General features: G+C 41.8%; 1 protein-coding gene across 3 annotated transcripts in view; it reads left to right on the plus strand.

Moving 5' to 3' along the window:
• The window catches only part of LOC125451651 (receptor-type tyrosine-protein phosphatase mu-like), an 820,886-nt gene that overhangs the window by 717,930 nt on the left and 80,637 nt on the right, over nucleotides 1-22,319 (plus strand). For all 3 annotated transcript variants that reach the window (XM_059646218.1, XM_059646219.1, XM_059646220.1), the window contains one exon: nucleotides 3,782-3,818. In XM_059646218.1, the coding sequence (XP_059502201.1) occupies nucleotides 3,782-3,818 (37 nt within the window). The remainder of the gene's footprint in view (nucleotides 1-3,781; nucleotides 3,819-22,319) is intronic.

Below are 22,319 nucleotides of genomic sequence, written 5' to 3' on the forward strand. Positions count from 1 at the left end.
GTTGAGTCTATTGTGGCAAAGAATACCTGTGATTGCTTTGTGTAAGAATATAAGTGCATTTGTGAAGATTTTAGTCGCACTACTTCTCATGGAATCATGAGCATTTTGGAAAGCAACATTTATTGGAATACTGAATTCTTCATGAATACAGGCACATTCTTACCCATTGTAGTTACACAATAGATAGGTCTTATATTATGTCGAATCATGCTGCATTGACCTGGGAGTGCTTGAGGATGATGCTAGGTGAAAAATCTGAAAAAATGTCAATCTACAGGTCATACTAAGCCAAACTTAGTGAGCATGTTTACAAATCTACAAAAGTAAATAACATTACAACTACTTATATTTGGTAGCGCCTTTAATGTATGAACAAATCTCAAGACCCTTCACAGGATCGTTATAAAACAGAATACCAAGTCACCAAGGATATATTAGGTCAAGTGACCAAAAGCTTGGTCAAAGAGGTAGGCTTTAAGTGGCACCTTCAAGGAAAGTAAGTAAAGGAGGCAGTGCATTTCCGGACACAATTCTAGAGTTTAGGGACTCAGCACTTGAAGACATGGTCTACAAAGCCAAGTGATTAAGGTTGGGTGTGCTTGAGTGGTTAAAATTTGAAGAGTGGTGATAACACAGAGAGTGATTCTGCTGCAGGAGTTTCCTGAGATTGGGACACCGTACAAGGATATGAAAACAAGAATGAGAATTTTAAAATCAACACACTGCTTGGATGAGACTCACGAAAGGTCAGTGAGCACAAGGGCTACAAGGGACAAAGACTTGATTGATACGAGTTAAAATGCAGGTAACAGAGTTTTAAAGGGGTTAGTAGGAACTGCAGATACTGGAGTCAGAGATAACACAGTGTGGAGCTGGAGGAACACAGCAGGCCAGGCTGCATCAGAGGAGCAGGAAAGTTGAAGTTTCAGGCTGGGACACTTCCCGAGAAATTTCTGAAGAAGGGTCCTGACTCAAAACGTCAACTTTCCTGCTCCTCTGATGCTGCCTGACCTGCTGCGTTCCTCCAGCTCAACTCTGCGTTGTCTCTATTTATAACAGAGTTTTGATCTTAAGTTTACAGAGGGTAGAATGTAGAAGACCAGTCAGGATTGTATTAAAATACACTAGCTAAGGAAACATGAATGAGGCTTCCAACAGCAGATGAGCTGAGACAGGTCAAAGTTGGGCTCTGTTTCGGAGGTGGAAAACATGATGACACAAGTATGCAAACAAAAACTTACTTTGGGGTTAAATATGACACCGAGGGCATAGACAATCTACTTTAGTCCAGATAGCTGCCAGGGAGAGGGATGGAGCCATTAACCAGGGAATAGAGTTGGGAACAGAAATCAAAGGCTTTGACTTTAACACAAATCTGAAAAAGGAAGACAATTTTATTTTCTTCTGTAGATAAGCTAACAACATCTCTGATATCTTCTGAAAAGCAATTATTTAGCTGAGTAAGTGTGGAACATGCTTATCTCAATTTCTAAACATATAACAGTGCCCATTGAACTGAAGTTGAATTGTAACCCTTTGTAGTACAGAGTTGTTTATGGAAATAATTCATGTTTCCTTTGGAAATTGTTGAAAGATGTTATTTGGTGAGGATTTTGAGCAACTCCTGATAATCTGTTGGCATACATATAGACAAAATATAGTAATTATGTACATGACTGTAGTATCAGAACTTTATTTTTACTCTTAATTGTGAATACAATTAATACTCTACGTTTAGTGTTTAAAAGGGCATGTTCACTGTTGTATGGGGAAGCCAGCTCATGATACTATATGAGCTGTTGCTTGTGATAAAGGTTCTCAGCACCATCCTGTTTCAGGGGCCTGCTTAATCTTGTGTGGTAAAGGAAAACCACTTCCTGGTCTAACTTGAAGCGTCTTCTATCATTAACAAGACTTGACTAATTCCATGTTAGCAACTAGCTGGAGGTTATATTCACATCACAGACATTATTACAGAGGTTTTATGATGCACTGCATGTTATATCCCACTCCTTTAGATGCTAAGCTGTTTTGCCCACAGGTCACTCAGATATTAGCACGGTGACAGGTGCTCTGGTGCTGTGCAATTTAACCCTTTCAGACCCATAGACAACATATCCCACAATATACTCTTTTTCTTATTAACATGATATGAATTAATATTTTAACATATGTACCACTGCCCCATTTCCCCCTAAGTCTCTGATTTTACTGACCCAGGTGACCTTGAGATTTCAGTGTTCTCTCAGAATGTGTTGTCTTCAGTTATGGAAGTTTGGTTGTTTGCTGGGTGGAAGATGGCTGCCTTCAATTTTTTTTCTGACAGCCTGAGATCTGTCAGTCCCCCTGCATTTTCAAGTTATCTGCTCTGTTCTTCCCAATCAACCTTTTAATTCTTAATAGGATGAGGTCCCTGCAGTTCCTTCACAGGATCCTGTCAACACTGCAAACAATTTAAGATCTCTGCTGGCCTGCAGCTCTTTAGATGATTACATCTTTTCTGTTCAAATGCCGATCCACACCTGTTACCCTTGCCCTAATTGTGACAACTATCTCACATGGCCATGTGTATAGTAGTGTGTGACCTGTTGTGTACCATGGCACTGCTCGCCGTTCTAAATGTCTTGGTCTTCCTTTAGGCATAAATGTGTCTTCAATGTCTGTCATTGGATGAGAAGCTGAGTATTTCACTTTTTGCCTATCAGCAACTCTGATGGTGTTAGATCACACTGGAGTGGCAGGCATCTATGTTAATAATGCTGCATATAAGCCAGTATTCTTCTTCAAGAGAGATTTAACTGTCCTGAAAGAGTCTCTTGTAGTTACCAAGCTAACTGCAGGTTAACAACTGGTTATGAGTAGCATCGATATGTTAAACTGTATTACAGAGACTTTGAACAGGACCATGAGGTCCCAACTTACTCCTCAATATTAATCCTTCCAGACCCCTATAGCACACTTACACTGATGGTCATTCTTTAAACCAAACTTTAATACTGGATGTGCATTTGGCAACATAACTAAAAAAAAGTATTTACCCTCACCTGCACCCTGATACTGCTAATACCCCCATATGTTTCCATTGACTCAACTGCAGGCTGATAATGTTTGATTTTCAAACAGTATCTGATCTCCAGCCTGCTGCCATGACAGAAACTAACTGGAAAAGCTGGGAAAGGTTTTAAACATGCAGAGAGAATGCCTTCCACTTGTAGGAAAGAGCTAAAACAGAGGTCATGAAGAAAAGAGTGTCACCAAGAAATCAAGTAGGGAACAAAAATGAAAACTAAATAAAAATCTGGAATGAAAAACTGGCCTAATGGTGACCATGAAATCATTGTCAATTGTCAGAAAACCCATCTGATTCGCTAATGTCCTTTACAGAAGGAAACTGCCATCATTATTTGGTCTGGACTACATGTGACTCCAGACCCATAGCAATGTGGTTGACTCTTAATTGCCCTCATGGTCGTTAAAGATGTACAATAAGTACTGGCCTTGCCACTGACGCTCACATCCCATGGCCAAACAGTAAAGGATGCTAATAGATGTGGAGAAACCAAGTATCCACTGTAAATACCAGCATTCTGCATAATTACTGCATATATTTTAGTTCGGCACAGAAGAGCTATCACAATCTTCGAGCAATTTGATGTTCCACCTCCTTGACCTGCTTTACAGTACTTCAGTAACCAAAGTCAAAAGAGGTATTATTGAGAGCCATTTGCAATTCCCACATTATGCGGCTCAGGGAGTTTAATGTTTTATTTTCTCTCTTCAGGGCTATCACAGACCAAACCACTATATTGCTACACAAGGTAAGAAACTACCGTAACCTCTTTAAAGTGCTAAACATTCCACCACTTGTTAATGTTAGTTAAAAAAAATCAGTGTAAGTATTAGACGTTTCCCTGTATTATTATTATGCTGACTTTACATTAAGTGAGGAATATAGATCATTACATTCACTTCTGCTAAGTTCCTTGTGGACAAGCTTTTCAAGTGAACAGGAGCCCTTATGAAAAACCTCCTGCTGCTGAGAATTCTCCCCGGACCCCATTTACTTTGTTGGGCATTTCACAACACCTGTCATCTGACTGAGTATAGACTTGTGCCCAGATAGTTGTTTGAATGTTGTGATTGTAGCTGGGTTACTGTCTTTTCCTCCACCTCTGGCTCTTAGCTAATGGCTCTGGGTGATTCATATAGGCTGCCAAAGAGGAAATGAACCGAACCGTCCATCTGTATGCGGCTAGAAAATAAAACATTTACACTGCCATTTCAGCTTTGCTGCCTCCCAAACAGTCAGGGAAAACCAATTTTTCCGTAGTGTTTCTGTAACATAAAGGCAGAAACAGGCCAGTCAACCCCACGGAAATATTCCATTAGATTATGCTGATCAGTATCATCTATCTTTTTGAATGTCTTTGTCCATAATCTTTACCTATCAAATGCCTATCAAACAGCGTATTGAAATCTCCAATGGTTCAAGATTCAATAGCATTCTAGGGCCAAGAGTTCCAGATTTCCAGGACTATTTTGCTCATGAAGGAGGGCTTTCTGTCACTGCTCCTGAATGGTTCAGCTTTCTGTAATTTTCAGGTTGCATCTCTTTTTGTGCAATTACTCAACCAAAGGAAATATTTCGTTATCAACTGAATCAACTCCTTTAAACATCTTAAATACTTTCATTAGTTCATCCCCTCATTCTTTACAGTCACGGAAATACAAGCCTCATTTATGTAGCCTGCCCTTAATCCTTTCAATGCCGGTATCATTTGTACTCTTCTATGTTTAGGTACCCAGAACTGAATAATCTAACCAGAGCTTTATATAATCGCTATATAACATCCAACCATTCTATACTCCATTCCTTTGCAATACACTAGTTCTTTGTGATTTCTCTGGTTGAGTGCCTACATCTTCCACTGCTTCACCATTCCAGATTTTTCAATACTCAGAAAACACACTCATCTTTGGTGTGATGGCTACTCACATCCTTCATTTCTTTTAAAACTTTGCCATTTAACTTTGGGCTACCCCATGTTGTTAGCACTTTAAGACAAAGGCACCCTTAGTGCTAAAATGTGCTGAATCCTGATATTGGGCAGGGAGCGAGTGAAGCTAATGTTGGTCTGGATAGAATCAAACAAGTCGCAAGAGAAACGATCATGAAAGCCAATAACATATCTGAGAATCACTCGGGCAGTTGCAGATGGAGCATTAGTGGTGAAGACCACTATTGATCAACTGTTCTTTCAATTAAGATGTGGTTAAGAATGCATTTAGGACATTTTCCTTCATTGCTCAGTCCTTTGAGTGTAACAGTTGGGAAGTCCTGTTGAGGTTGTACAAGATATTGGTGAGGCTTCTTCCGGAATACTGTGGTCAGATCTGGTCATCCAGTTTTAGGAAAACTATCATTAAACTGGAGAGGGTTCAGAGAAGATTTACCAGGATGTTGCCAGATATGGAAGGTTTGAGTTGTAAAGAAAGGCTGGATAGGCTGGGACACTTTTTCACTGAAGTGTAGGAGGTTGAGCAGTGATCGTATAGAGGTCTATAAAATCATGAGTGGTATAGGTAGGGTTAATGGTTGGTCACTCTTTGCTAGGATGGGGGAATTTCAAGACTAGCGGGCACATTTTTAATTGAGAGGAGAGAGATTTTTAAAATAGACATGCGGGGCAAATTTTTTATTCAGAGGGTAGTTCATGTGTGGAACGAACTTCCTGAGGAAGTGGTGGATCTGGGTACAATTGCAACATTTAGAAAACACTTGGATGAATAGGAAAGGTTTGGAGGGATGTGGGCTAGGAGCAGCCAGATGAGACTAGTTATGTTTGGGATTATGTTCAGCATGGACTGGTTGGAGCAAGCTGTCTATTTCCGTACTGAATGACGCTATGATTTTGAAATGAAGACGATACAATGATGGGAGAAAAGGAAACTGTTGGTGGAATTAAGTAGCCTCAGATGCCAGGAAGTGGATGTGGAGGAGATTGAGAGAACAGAAGATGGGCAAGGAGAGAGAGGTGTATAAAGACAAACCCAATTTTAACTCACTGTGCGTGAATGAGTTCTGACTGTGTTAAAAGCATTCCCAAGACTTGCTGGCAGGAGAGTTTGGGAGACAGAACAACATTGAATACAGGGAGTTGAAGAAGCAGGAGGAAGCAGCAGTGAAAACTAACTGAATGGCCTCATTTCAGAGGCCAAATGAGCTCCCCATATTCAGACTTTAAAATGAGGATGGTAGGATGCAAGGAAGTTAAATAGGGAACCAATTAGTGAAAATGACCACTGACTGACCTCTACGCTTCATGCTGAGGGAGTAATAGGTGTTTTTAGCTAAGGAGAGTGAGGGACATTCCTTGGTCTGTTTAAGACAGTTCTTGTAATTTATGGTATGAATTAATTGTGAAGAATATTAAAATCCATGCTAATAGTTGGAATTATAAATCATTTTTTAAATAAAAGGAATTAATGTACTTAGTTAAGGTCACCCACTTGATTTAATATGCATCACTCCCCCACCAGTACCAAACCCATCAGCAAAGGAGCTTTAACTCCTAGCCTATAAGTTCAGTCACACTGTAATAGGTTGAGTTGAGCGATGGCTCATTATAAAACACTGTGTGCCCATTCAGAGTGTCACTCTATAATAAGTCCGAGTCTGGTCACAGTGTCACTTTGTAATTAATCACAGTGTGGCCATGTTAGAAAATAAATCAGAATGCAACCACAACTGGTACAACAATAACATCAACCTGGTAAATCTGCATCCAGAATTTTAATGTCACACATTTTCTGTCTATGCTTAACCATGGTGTCATTCTATAATAAATCCAGGTCAATTCACAATGTTATTTGGTAAGTAAATCTGACAAAATGATGTGATGGAACTCAAATAAGCGTGTGTGCATAATATTGTCACAATGCACAATAGTGATGCATTGTCAGGGAATAAATTAGATTTGGAGAGTTGGCAAATGTTTTCATTTGCTGCATCAAAGTGTGATGCTAAAAAACGAAAAACTGTGATTTCATAAATTTCAATAAATGTAGAAAAGACCCATAATGTACTGTAGGTTATGTGACATCTAATCTGCAGAAACCCACCCTCCATATTCATGTTTGCTGTGGGCTTTGCAATTCCAGCATAATCCTGCCTTGTGTCCTATAAACCTGAAGCCAGCCCTAAATTCTGCTGCCTATGTCCCAACTCACACTTTACTCACACTAACATCACCACTGAGCTCCCAGACAAGCAACATCTTATGTTTAAACATTTTCATTGTTGTCGTCAACACCCGTTGCAGCCTTGTCCCTCTGTAACTTCCTCTTGATCCATCACCCTCCAAAATATCCCTCCAGCTGAGGATCCTTGAGTGGCTATGAGATTAGTTTATTTGCCACTTGAGGCTTTGGGCTCTGCAATTCCCTCTCTGAACATTGATGTTTTTCTACATCGCTTTCTTCCTTTTATACACTGCTTAAAATCTGCTTGTTTGATTGAACCTTTGCTTATCTGATTTAACAGCTTCGATTTTCATCACAATGTGTCAAAAATTGGGAATAAGCCTGGAAGTGGCAATGTCCAGCCCAAACATAACACTTCTCATTTCAGGGAATGGGAATGGGTTTCAGTCAGATACATGTCTGTCTGGTTCAAGGAGGCAGGTATCCTTTTAAACCAACAGTTACCCTCACTTATGGCAGCCCAGCATTGTGTAACCTCAAGTGTTTGGAATGGACTTAGTAAGAGTAGGTCTGGAATTTGTGCATTTCTTTATAAAGCCATATTTGAAGAAATAAGGAACCACTTCAATCTAGTCCTGGGGAACCTTTGTTGGATGCGGCATACACTTTAGTGGAGGTCAGGGGTCATTTTGATTGATCCATTTCTCTTTGGAAGAGTATGATGCCGTTTGGAATTGTTGAAAGTGGGTCTATATTTGTATTTAAAATGAGGAAATGTATTACTGTCAAGTTCATTAGAACTGCCAACAGATCTGTCAAAATGAACTGTCAAAATTATAAGAAGCATCTGTAGACTGATGCTGCATAACTGAATTCACAACCTTCCATTATCACAGCAAGATGCCTGTCATTTCACACTTTGAATGACAGCTATGCTGAAAGTGCTTCTAACGTTGTGGATGTGGATTATGAATTCTAAGACTTGCTGTTACGTTAGATTGGGCACCTGAATGAAATGTTATTATATAGCTTTATTTTGTTGAATGCAAGCAAATATAGGAAATGATGTTTATGAATGAAAGTTTTTTTTTCAATTTAGCTAAGTCTGCAAGAGGCACTGAGAATTTTATTTGAAACAAAGTTATTTTAGCTCATCTTTGCAGGACTCGTTCGGTCTGTTGTGGAAAGTACTGGATGAATTGGCATAGTAGATATCATGGAAAAGGGTGGTGGGTGTGTTGTATAAGTTGGCATGAGTTGTGATAAGGACCAAAAATGTCATGGGGGGAGGGCAGAAGTGACCACCTGAACATGGAGGGCAAGGGGACATCAGGGTTATTTTGCAGTAATTCATTTGGCATGAGGTGAGCTATTGAGTGAAAGGCGTGAGGAGGTTGACAAAGATGAGAAATGGGGAGAATATGGGTGCTTGAGGAGGAGTGGTGAGAACCGAGGGCTGTTTTCAACTTTGGACACATCGGTCAGTTCCCAAGTCAGGATTTTTGGCTATCTGATCTTCATACTCAACTGTTCTTCCAAGGCTGTCCAATGTGGCTTCTCACCCAGCCTGTCACCTCTGATCCAATGCCTGGGTGGCCATGTTTAAAGTTTAGGTTCACAGAGCTGAGAATTCATCTACTGTATTTCTGCACTCCTGACCAGGAATGAAAATCCAAGCCTATAATTCCAAATGTATAGGTTCTTGCAGTGGTCATGTCCCTACATCTGAGCCAGGAGCCCTGGGTTCAAGTCCCACCTATTCAAGAATTGTATCATAATACAACTGAACAGGTGGATTAAAAATATCTAGAATTCCTTATGTTGCTCAGTGTCACGTTCTGTCTTCAAATGCTCCTGTGAATTGCCTTGGGTTTTATTATTAATTTGAGGGTGTGGTGGGAATTCAAGTTGTTATTGTCACTGCTGAAAAAGGGTGTTTCTTTCCGGCTCTTTTAAACTTGAATGGTTCATCTTTTTGTATGACAATATTTTCTTTATAGTGGTTTGATTCCCTAGTTGACAAGATGTGTTTGGAGACATCTGTAACATAAAAGAATTTGAAGATATGAGGGAGGCAATAATAACAAAAACAGCACAAATAATATAGCAATGTCGTCAATGTCTAAACAAAAGAGTAAAGTGACAGATCTGCTGGCCTTGAAAGTTATTCAAACCGCAGTTTACATTCATTTGTTATTCCCGCTGACAAATGTCATTTGAAACGACTGTGCAGAATTCCCCCAGAGTTAAATTCAATGACATCTAATTGTTTCGAAATTCTTATTGAGTTCCTTTTAACACAAGTGTTGATGCACAAATGTAAATGGATGCAGCTGAAATTGGCAAATGTAATCAGCTGTAATAGACTTGCAATCTGGTTTTAATAGACTGGGGAGTTACATAATTACCTGTTCATTAATGTGTTGCCATTTCCGCAGTATGCTCGGATTTATTTAAGCCCCTGCGGGCTGTCTCAAAGCCTAGTGTTGGATAGCAACGCGACAGCAAGGTGAAGTTGTAATTTAATCTGTGACCAGAACTTTTATTCCTGTCGGGAACATGACGCATTAGCATGACATTTGCACCTCCCTTTATCCACACAATTCTGGCAATGCAAACATTTCCTTGAATACGTACCTGTGGAACACGCAGGAGATTTCAAGAATGACGTTGACCTCACATGCTCTCTGTAAGGGTAAAAAATGTTGCACTTAGGGAGGAGTCTATTGTCCTTACCTAGTCTGGCACGCATGTGACTCCAGACTCACAGCAACATGGTTGACACATAACTGCCCTGACATTCTATGAATGAATTTTTAAGAAGTCCTCCGAGGGCTTATGCTGATACCTGAGTGCTCCACCATGGGGATGCTACATTGTTAGCAGCGCCAGCTGTTAATTCAGATTAATATTGCCAGAGTACAGTCCAAAGAAGATGAGTAAATTTTCCTGTATTCAAAGCCAACTTTCTTCCACTCATCACTACTTAGAGTCACAGAGATGTACAGAACGTAAACAGATGCCCCAGCCCAACACACCCATGCTGAGCAGATATTCTACATTACACTAGTCCCATTTGCCAGCATCTGGCCCATATCGCTACACACCTTTCCAATTTAGATATCTATCCTGATGCTTTTTAAATGTTGTCATTGCACCAGCTTTCACCACTTCCTCTGGCAGCTCATTCCATACACGCACACTGTCTGTGTGAAAAAGTTGCCCCCAAGGCCCCTTTTACATCTTTCCCCTCTCACCTGAAACCTCTGCCTCTATTTTTCACTCCCCTATCCTGGAGAAAAGACCTTAGCTATTCACCCTATCCATGCCCCTCATGATTTTATAAACCTCTATAAGGTCACCCCTCAGCCTCCAATGCTCCAGGGAAAATAAATCCAGCCTATCCAGGCTCTCCCTGTAGCTCAAACCCTCCTGGCAACATCCTTGTAAATCTCTTCTATCAGCCTCATCAGTGTCTCAGAATTGTCGAGATAACAAAGTGTGGAGCTGGATGAACACAGCAGGCAGCATCTTAGGAGCAGAAAAGCTGACGTTTCAGGCCCAGATCCTTCATCAGAAAAGGGGGAGGGGGAAGAGGGTTATGACAATAGACAATAGACAATAGGTGCAGGAGTTGGCCATTCAGCTCTTCGAGCCAGCACCACCATTCACCATGATCATGGCTGATCATCCACAATCAGTATCCTGTTCCTGCCTTATCCCCATAACTGTTGATTCCACTATCTTTAAGAGCACTATCCATCTCTTTCTTGAAAGTATCCAGAGAGTTGGCCTCCACTGCCTTCTGGGGCAGAGCATTCCATATATCCACCACTCTCTGGGTGAAGAAGTTTTTCCTCAACTCTGTTCTAAATGGCCTACCCCTTACTTTTAAACTGTGTCCTCTGGTTCTGGACTCACCCATGAGCAGAAATATGCTTCCTGTGTCCAGAGTATCCAATCCTTTAATAATCTTATACATCTTAACCAGATCCCCTCTCATCCTTCTAAACTCAAGTGTATATAAGCCCATTCGCTCCAATCTTCCAACATATGATAGTCCCACCATTCTGGGAATTGACCTTGTGAACCTACGCTGCACTCCCTCAATAGCAAGAATGTCCTTCCTCAAATTTGCAGACCAAAACTACACACAATAGTCCAGGTGTGGTCTCACCAGGGCCCTGCAGACGGACATCTTTGCTCCTATACTCAAATCCTCTTGTTATGAAAGCCAGCACGCCATTAGCTGAAGGCCAGCATGCCGTTAGCAGTTCTGGAATAAATGGGGAGAGAGGGGGAGGCAGATCGAAGATGGTTAGAGGAGAAGATGGGTGAGAGGAGACAGACAAGATAAAGAGGCGGGGATGGAGCCAGTAGAAGTGAGAGTAGGTTGTGAGGTAGGGAGAGGATCGGTCAGTCCGGAGAGGACGGACAGGTCAAGGGGGCAGGATGAGGTTAGTAGGTAGGAAATGGGGGTGCAGCTTGAAGTGGGAGGAGGGGATAGGTGAGGGGAAGAACAGGTTAGGGACGCGGGGACGAATTGGGCTTGTTTTGGGATGCAGTGGGGGGAGGGGAGATTTTGAAGCTGGTGAAATCCACATTGATACCATTGGGCTGCAGGGTTTCCAAGCGGAATGAGTTACTGATCCTGCAACCTTTGGGTGGCATTGTTGTGGCACTGCAGGAGGCCCAGGATGGACATGTTATCTGAGGAATGGGAGGGAGAGTTGAAATGGTTCGTGACTGAGAGGTGCAGTTGTTTATTGTGAACCAAGCGTAGGTGTTCAGCAAAGTGGTCCCCAAGCCATCGTTTAGTTTCCCCAATGTAGAGAAAGCCACACTGGGTACAATGGATACAGTATACCACATTGGCAGATGTGCAGGTGAACATCTGCTTGATGAGGAAAGTCTTCTTGGGGCCTGGGATGGGGGTGAGGGAGGAGGTGTGGGGGCAAGTCTAGCACTTCCTGCGGTTGCAGGGGAAGGTGCCGGGTGTAGTGGGATTGGAGGGGAATGTGGAGTCATGGGGAAAGTGGCCCCTCTGGAAAGCAGACAAGGGTGGGGATGGAAAAATGTCTTGGGTGGTGGGGTCGGACAGTAGATAGCAGAAGTGCTGGAGGATGATGCATTGGATCCGGAGGTTGGTGGGGTGGTATGTGTGTGGCCAACCTCTGGATCCAATGCATCATCCTCCGACACTATTTCTCCCTATTTATTTCAGAACCCTCTCCCCCCTCCCTTTTCTGCTGAAGGGCTTTGGCCGAAACATCAGCTTTTGAGCTCCTAAGATGCTGCTTGGCCTGCTGTGTTCATCCAGCTCCATACTTTGTTACCTCGGATTCTCCAGCATCTGCAGTTCCCATTGTCTCTCTCAGAATTGTCAGATTGTTTATCTAATATTTCGTACACTGAGTGGAGAAACTGATGCATGAAATCAATACTATTCCTCAGGTCACTTATAATTGAGGAGGAAGGGGAATTAATGACCTGAAAGGAATTGGTCCTGGACCTCTACTTCCAAATCCCAGTCCCTCAGCCTCTCCTTGCCATTTGCACATCTCATGCAGCATACAGGACCAGGGAACCATCCCTCTGACTTCAACACAGAGAGAATCCAGTCAGGATTGGAAAATTATAGTTTTAGTAGCCACATACAGACAAGCTTGGTTTAATGTTGAACCAGAGGATGAAAAGAGCCACAAAACAAGTACAGTTCTTACCATCCCCATTGAGTTTTGTTGACTTGGATTCATGCCAGGAAAAGCTATTTTTTTGTCTCTGGCATTTTGTCTTTCTGCGCTGTATCTGAGTGCAACTTCAACAGATTACTTCCTCATTGGCAACCCCATGGGGAGATGAGTGAAATGTGCCGTACTATTAAAACATAGTTAATGATGGTGTTTTATTGAGACAGCAGCCACATTGCAATAGCACAGGTTCTGAAAGCACATCTACCTGCTTCAGCAAGCAGATGTTTTATTGGCTTAGTCAATGTGCTTTTCAAACATCTATTAAGTAAATAGCATTTCTTAAAAAGACAACACCATAGAACGTGAGGATTCCAGGTTCATGCCTGCATGGCCACAGGAGGCCAATGAAAAGAGAACGATGGTGATCTATAAAGTACTAAGCACAATAGGAGATTTTAATCTGCAGCACAGTTTTCCATTGAATTACAATAGTAGAGACAAAGGCCCCATTGATAAAAGAAAACTGATACCATTTTTTTCTTACAAAAAATGGTCACTGATCTTGTGAATAAGTCAAATGGGTAAGAAAACTGTAGTCTCTTTCAAAGCTTGTACAGTTTTTTTTATTCTTTCACGGGGTGTGGATGTCACTGTAATTTTGCAATTGACCCCCTCTAATGGCCCTTGAACTGAACGGTTTGTTAGGCTGTGTTAAGGAGCAAGTAAGTGTCAAACACATTGCTTTGGATTAGAATAAGAAGTCAATGTAAAATATTGGTTTGTTTAGGAACAGCCAACATCGATTGGTAAGGGGGAACTAGTGTTCATCTAATCTGGGAACGTAGGAGCACATTCGGCCATTCAGCCCATTGAGCTTGCTCCAATATTTCATATAATCACTGCCAATTAAATATTTCAATACCTTTTATACACACTGTCCCCATAACCCTTTCTGTAGCTGATAACCAGAAATCTATTAATCTCCCCTTTAAACATACTTAAAGACTAAGCTTCCACAGTCCTGTAGAGTACAGAATTCCAAAGACTGACCAAATAAAAATATTTTTCCTTATCTTGGCCCTAAATGACATAATTTTTTAATTGGTTCTAGAATCCTCGACCAGGGATGCATCTTGTCTGCATATCCCCGTCTATCCCTTTAGGTATTTTGTATGTTTCAATGGGACTATCTCTTATTCTTTTTTTAAAGAGTGCAGTCCCAATTTTCCTATTCATTGGATAGTCATGCCATCCTGGGAACAAAATCTAATGAACCTTCAATACACTTTCTCTATGGCAATAATATCTTTCCTGAGATAAAGAAACCAAAACCACACCCACTACTCCTGTCACGAGTAAAAGGAGCAAGAGACTAGGAATTTTGTAGCAAATAACTCATCTCTTGGCTCCCAAAGCCTAGTTACCATCTACAAGGCACAAATCAGGAATGCGATGGAATATTCCCCACTTGCCTGGATGAGTGCAGCTCCAATAACACTCAATAACACAATCCAGGACCAAGCTTTACAGCTGTTTTATAACACAACCACAAGCATTAATTTGCTCCGCCACTGATGCTCAGCAGCAGCAGGGTGTACCATCTACGAGTTGCACTGCAGAGAGTCACCAAGGCTCCGTGGACAGGACCTTCCAAGCTCACAACCACTACCATCTTGAGGGACTAGGGCAGCAGATACGTGGGAACACCACTACCTACAAGTTGCCCTCCTAGCAACTCACCATCTTGACTCTGAAATATGTCACCATTCCCTTAGTATCGCCAGGTCAAAATCCTGGAATGCCCTCCTCAACAGCATTGTGGCTACAGCAAATAGACTACAGCTGTTCAAGAAGTCAGCTCACCACTACCACCTTCTCAAGGGCAACTAGGGATGGACAATAAATGCCGGCCCCGGGGTGGGGGGCGGGGACACCATGTTCCATTAATGAATAAAACAAAACCATTACCTGAGATAGCTTTTGATTTTAGAATCTGTGAATTGGATTTTGTAGATGTGTGATACAAACTCACATTCCAATAATATTATCTGGGCCTCTGAATTACAAGAATTGTGATGTTAGATACTGTGATGCCCATTTAAAGGATGGTGAACATTGGGGCCATCCTCATCTTGATGACCAGATCACAAAAAGATGGAACTTCTGAGCTTCATTTGCCAATTTGTGCACAGCAATGACTCACAAACATGAGTCGGGACAATGATGTGAATGGTGCTATTATTTGCAGTAGATGTTCTCGATCACATACTGGGAAAATTCCTCGGCTCGTAGACCGAGGTAGTTGTAGAGAGGTACAGCACGGAAACAGACCCTTCGGTCAAACATGTCCATGCCAATCAGCCAACCTAAATTTATCTGTTCCCTACTGCCAGCATTTGGCCCATATCCCTTAAACCCTCCCTATTCATATACACATACAGACACCTTTTAAATGTTACGCTTATACCAGTCTCCACCCCTTCCTCTAGCAGCTCATTCCATCCATGCACCATCCTCTGAGTGAAAAAGTTGCCCCTTAGGTCCCTTTTAAATCTTTCCCCTCTCACCTTAAGCCCTATGTCCTCTAGTTTTGAGCTACCCCACCCTAGGAAAAGACCTGGCTATTTACCCTATCCAGGCCCCTCATGATTTTATAAACATCTATAGGGTCACCCCTCAGCCTCTGACATTCCAGAGAAAATAGCCCCAGCCTATACATAATTTCCATATAGCTCAACCCCTCCAACCCTGGTAACATCCTTGTAAATCTTTTCTGAATCCTTTTGAGTTTCACAACATCCTTCCTACAGCAGAGATACAGGATTGAATTCAGTATTCCAAAAGTGGCCTAACCAATGTCCTGTACAGCCACAACATGACCTCTCAACTCCTATACTCAATGCATTGACAAATAAAGGTAAGCATTCCATCCCACCAACCTCTGCATTCAAAAGAACATTCTCTGACATTTCAGACAACTCCTGCAGAACTCCACCACCGAACACACCTTTCACTCACTCCACCTATCTGCATTTCACAGGGATCATTCTCTCTGGGACGCTCTAGCCCATTCCTCAATCACCAACACTAGCCCCCACTTTCATGGCACCTTCCCATCTAACATAGAAGGTGTGACACCTGCCCCTTTGCCTCCTCCCTGCTCACTATCCAAGGGCCTAAACAGTCTTTCCAGGTAAAGCAGCTGTCCCCTCCACACTTCAGTACAGCTCTGATGAAGAGATATCTGGTCTACATCTGGTCTCGAAACATTACCTTGCTGTCTCTCCATGGATGTTGTCTGCCCCACTATAATCTCCAACATTTGTTGTTTTCAAGGCAAACATACCAAATGCCTTCTTCACCATCCTGTCTACCTGTGACTCTCCTAGCACTTAACATAACCACTGAGCCAATGACCAAAGTGCCACTGATAGGTTTGTACATTTTTGGTTCAATGACAGAGCAAGGATTGGGAGATGGCCTTAATTGTTCACAGTTCCTGCCTCTAACTTGTACCATTTACCTACCTCAAGCAATTGGACTCTTGTTTTATTCTTCTCCTGGATTTTTTGTATTCTGAAAGGGCAGAGTTAGTTAGTGCTTCCTGAGAACAAACGTGCACTTGAGATTTTTTCCATTTTGAGCTTATACTGAGTATGACAAGCAGCAAATTGGAGAGAAAGTGACTGGAGTGTAAAGCCAGGAAGGATTGTTGAGTAGAATCTTTAAATTGTATAAAAAAAACCCAGCCTCTTTTGTTTTAATGCCCCCATGACTACACAGGGATACACAAGGAAAGTCACTTAATATGTTCCATCCTGGAGAATTTTGTACATTTTCCTTGTCTGAAGTAAGATGGTTTCAATTCTGTTTTTGTTTTCCCCAGAGTATTATGAGATTTGCTGTCTGTAATTCTGTGGGATAGATATGGAAAATGAGTTAATATGTACACAGTCAGACTTCATTACCTATTCCTGTTGCATCCAACTTGTGAGAGGCAGTTACACTACAAGACGAGGTTTCTCCTCTTAACAGAACTGGTGAATAATCAAGGAAGGGGTGTTGGCACCAGGGAGATGCCTGGCACAGGGGATATACCCGTCACCTCAGAAATCAGGTTCTGGGAAAGGTTGTCCAAGATCAACCTTCCTGATCTGTCAATGGCGGACCTTAAATGGCCATAAGGATGTCATCCTGCTGGACTGCAATTGTTAAATCTCCAGGCAGCGCAAGAAAAAGTTAGCCCAATTAACGGGTTAACTGGTGAGGGCAAAGCTGTTGGTTTCTGGGGGGATTTGTGGGGGATGGGAGGCTGAAGGGAGGGAGCGTGGAGATGCTCCATTGATCTGCTCTGATATGTGCACAATTGAGATTCTTGATGTAAGGCGGTCAGGTGGCCTCTGAGAACCATCCCCTCCTGCCCTTTATTTTTACCCCACCCCACCAGCCAAACCATATCCGCCAACTGTAGAAACCCCGCAGAAATGACACTTTGGGCTCCAAGAGGAGGTGTTGTGGCAATATCCATGATGCTGGAGGTACCAGCTTCAGATTGGCCAGCAGCTCCAAATAGGTGGGACTTCCAGGCCCAGCTTCAAAACTCCAATCCACTGCCAGTGCCTCAAGTAAGGTATGGGTTTCACTCCATGAAACTTTCCTGATTCCAGACTTAGAGTTAAAATGGGATAGCCCAGGCCTTTGTGCCTCTTGTGATCATCCCGTTTCCACTGTGGTGGCATCACCAGCAATGGAACAGCTAATTGGTTTGTGCAGCATCTGAGGAGAGAAGCTTTTCAGGTTAACTCAGATCTGCTGAGTTTTTCCAGCAATTTCTGTTTCTGATTTCCACAGTTCTTTCGGTTTCTTGTTTAAGCAGTTTGTGGCTGTGTTTGCCTCGAAAGCGTTGTCAAGAAGTCAGCCTGCCCACTGAATGTATTAGGTCCCTAAGTAGAACAACAAAAAAATTGCAGTGTGTTAAAGTGCTTCACATATAATTAACATTGTTGAAGCACAGTGATGCAGGCAAAAATTGCAGCCATTTTTGTAAAGAGCAAGGTCAATTTTGACTTCTACCACCCACTCTTAATGGAAGTGTAATGACCACAAAGTTAAATCGGTAGCTTTATCACCATGATCAACCCAAGGATGGAGCTGGCCACATTTTCCAAAGAGGCTGGTTGAAGTAAATGGTGGAATTGGAATGATTGAAAGTTAAAATTAGGATCCTGATGACAATTTTCAGGACCACTCTCTAGAGGCTGCATTGAAACTGCATAGCCCAATATTTATAGACGGTGCATTTTGTATAAGGGTTCCCAAATGTCATTTTGTTTGTTGAGCTGGTGGGAACACCCATGTTAATGTTGGCTTCACATAAAATCCACAGTTCTGTGCTGGTCCAGACCAAGCTCCATCAAGACCTGTTTGATGTCCACAAGCCTTCTGAATATTGGTAACATTTTCACTGCTTGAAGGGACAGTCTCCCTGAAGCAAATTCAATTACACAAATATCCCAAGGACGCTAATGGGATGTGTGACCAGGCAGTTCATTACAAGGGGAATATGAACCAGAATTCCAAGAGAACTCCTTACTCTTCAAACAGTGGGATTCAGATTGATGAGCGAGATCCAAACGGGCAGAGAGGACCTTGATCTATAACAGCCTCAAAGCTGACAAAGCATCAATTCTTCAATGGCACACTACATTGTAAACTAAAACAGAGTGCTCAAACCCATTTAACACACAACCTCCTGCCCTGAGCTAGGAGATAAAGCACCAAGTGGGGCCAATGACTGTATCAAGTCCCCAGACATTAAAGATAACGTGGTGCTTCAGTCTTTATTTTGCTATATAAATTCAATATTAATGTCTTCATTCTTAAGTATGAGTACAGCTGATCCCTCTTTAACCCATTAACATTTGATTATGATGTTGTCTGAAAATCAGGTTTTAAAATATTGTATCATTTTGGTATCAATGTATAGAAGTAAATACAATATAGCACAGAAACAGGCCATTCAGCCCCACCAGTTTATGCTATTGATTTAATCGTGAATAATACAGTTGGTTGCAGCAGTGGTCATTTAGTCTATCCACCTGCCTTACCCTGGTGTTTACAGTAGATTATTAACAGTCTCTCAAACACAGCAATCCTCATGCACCAGTGATCTCATGCCCAGATGTACTTCAATATGGAGCTAATTGAGTTGCAGTCTGTTTTGATTCAAAATAATCATCGTAAAAAACTGAGTGAAAGTCTGTGGGAGAGAGTCTCAGAATATGGGCTCTCCTATTTTAATAGAAAATAATATAAATGCTGACATTTATTTTGATGCTGTGGAAACCAAGCTAATAAAAAGCAGGGAACAATCAGGGCAAAGGGAACTCCCACTAGACTTCCCTTTCCCTTTAAGTAACTCTTGTCAGGAGCCAGATATGTTCCAGAAATTTCCATTTGTGGGCTTGCCCATTGCTAATGCCACTCATAAATCATTCTTTCTAAATATTATTCAAAGAATTAGCCTAAACAGGGTTTGAACGCTTGACTCCAGATTTTAACGAGACACATGGCAAATGGATTGTATGGTCCCTATATAATGGAGGGTGAAATGGTTGGAGAACCAGCACGGGGAGAAGACTAGAGTCTGAATATACCTGTGCTCCCTAGAACTTAGAGACTAAAAAGGTGACCTGCTCAAAACTTTCAAGATATTAAAAGAAATAGTAGTGGTGTGTTATGGTTCACTCAAAGTCTAGCTTTCTGTGGTATCATGCACTTTTACATATATGTTGGCAATTGGATAGTGATGGTCATGGTGTGAATTTGCCTCCAGCAGGATGACCTACCTCGTGTGGCAATGCTTATGCTATCTCCCGTCACGCAAGAATGTAGGCATGGATATCATGATATTGAACAATCCAACAGATATTAATTAAAACTGTTATGTACAAACATCACATTCACAGTCACAACATTAAGCTATTACAATAGAGCAGAGGCATATGCTTCTGGTAGTGTATTACGCTTCAAGCAACCTTCAGGTAAGATGGAGTGTGAAAGTTTGTATCCTCATGTCATATGCCTGTGGTACAATTATGATGCCAAACTGACATACTTACCAGGAGAATGGTCTTTATGAATAATTTGGAAACAAATTAATCTTAAACCCGTAACAACTGAGCTGTTTATTCTCACCAGTCACATTTCGCTTGACTGAATGATCTTACTTCAAAGTCAGAAAGTTATTACAGATTGCATTGGGAAACAGTGACACTTTTTTGCAACAAGATCAGTCATCATTTTGTTCATGATTCTTAGGCTGAATTTTGAGATTTTTGTCTTACAGCTCTGGTTAATTGATGGATACCAGTCGAGACTCCAATATTCTTCCCACAGCCAATGGTTGCCCAAGAATCACTCACATTCTTGCTACTTGCCATTGGAGTGTGTAGGAATGATTTGCAGGTTAATACTCATCCTTATTGACTGAGTTCTGAATGCAAATTCTGTGGCATTTCCACAGGTGATCGCTTTTGCTACGTTATTTGCCACCGCTACCAGTACATAGTACTGAGTGAAGGCTGATTGAAGTTGTTCACTGCCGCCAGGCCTTCTATAGCCCAAGAGAAAAATAAAGACAATCTAGACATATGTGGTAGAGCATACACCATTGTAGAGCAATCACAGAGGAATGCCCCATTCTTAGTTAACAAGAGGTTAATTGCATAATAACAAAAAGTACATTTGATCAGGCATACCTGCTAGAACATTACAGAACCAGTACAGACCGTTTGCTCCTTCCAAAAACTTGAATAGAAATTTTCATCTCCATTCAAAGATTGTGTTAAACAAAAATAGAGTGGGTAGAGGCAATGGAAAATGAGCATTAACCTTTTCGAAACCTTTATCTTAACAAACATCTACCTTGCCCATCGAGTCCTGAGATGGAACTTGAACACCGAGCTCCTGGCTGGGTTAAGGATCTGCCCATTGCACGATAAGATCCTCTGTTGAGTGAAATGGACAAGGAGGATTGGGAGAATTCAGGCTACAAAAATTAGAACTGCAATTTGCAGAACGAAATGAAGGATGCTTTTCATCACACAAAACAATGATAAATGTTCAAAGCAAATAAGAATAGTTCTTGTTCATTTTAAAATTAAGAATGACAGATATCTGTTAATCAAAGTGTTGCAAGCTATAAGCAAAATTAGATACAAAGAGTGTCATGAAAGTGTTCTGATTTTTATATGTGAAATAACATTTTTAGGATTTAGATTTTAAAATAGTGGCATATGACGTTGGTACCTTTATGATTTTTTTTCTTCCAAAGATACGTATTAAACTAGTCAGACACTGGAAGGACAGTGACCTGTTCAGTGAGTGTCAAAGGTCAGGGGTAAGGACAGAGATAGCTGGAGAAACTCAGCAGGTCTGGCAGCATCTGCTGAGAGTGAAAAATGCTGCCTCGCCTGATCTTCACCAGCAATAACTGTCTTCTAAAGCTCACTAGCTTGTGTTTTGTTTGGGATAACCAAGGATTGATTTTAGTTTAAGAAATCCAAACATTGAAAGCTTTTAGATAGATTTCAGAGTAGACCTGTACATGGCCAAAAGCCAAAATAGTTTCTTGCTGAGTGAGGAGCATAGAACGGTTCAGTGAAAGCACAATTGCTCAATAGAAAAGTTTGGGTTGATCCAACTTACAAACCAGAAGATTTTGGTTCGAAATCTTTAGGTTATTTAGAATAGAATATCCTTTATTGTCACTTGTGCTACAATACAAAAGAATAGGAGTACAGTTAGAAGTTTTACAATAGCTGCCTTTAAATGGTGTCTTCCTAGGCACAAGTTCTGAGGTACAAATCTTACAGTAAATAAAAAGTGTTCTCGGACAAACAGGATTAAGAGAAAGCATAAGCATTACCTCCAGAGGTACTTACAACAAAGTGAAAAGGTTTTAAATTGCAGTCTGATAACAGCCACTCAGCATGTGGTGTCGGGTCCAAGTCCAGCAATTATCCCACATAACTCTAGCCTCCAGTCTGCTCCTTACTGACACTCAGCAGCAACAAGGTAAGTCGCACTGTCATGGATTCGTACCTCGACCCTTCCATCGCTCTAGGACTCAGCCAGTCCATCGCTCTGGTACTCAGCCCTTCTATCGCTCTGGGACTCGGCCCCTCTATCACTCTGGTACTCAGCCAGTCCATCGCTCTGGTACTCAGTCCCTCTATCGCTCTGGGACTCAGCCCCTCCATCGATCTGGGACTTGGCCCCTGGGACTGAGCCCCTCTATCGCTCTGGGACTCAGCCCCTCCATCGCTCTGGGACTTGGACCCTCCATCGCTCTGGGACTCGGCCCCTCCATCGATCTGGGACTTGGCCCCTCCATCGCTCTGAGACTCAGCCCCTCCATCG

Source organism: Stegostoma tigrinum, chromosome 5, assembly GCF_030684315.1.
Source record: "Stegostoma tigrinum isolate sSteTig4 chromosome 5, sSteTig4.hap1, whole genome shotgun sequence".
Classification (NCBI taxonomy): Eukaryota; Metazoa; Chordata; class Chondrichthyes; order Orectolobiformes; family Stegostomatidae; genus Stegostoma; species Stegostoma tigrinum.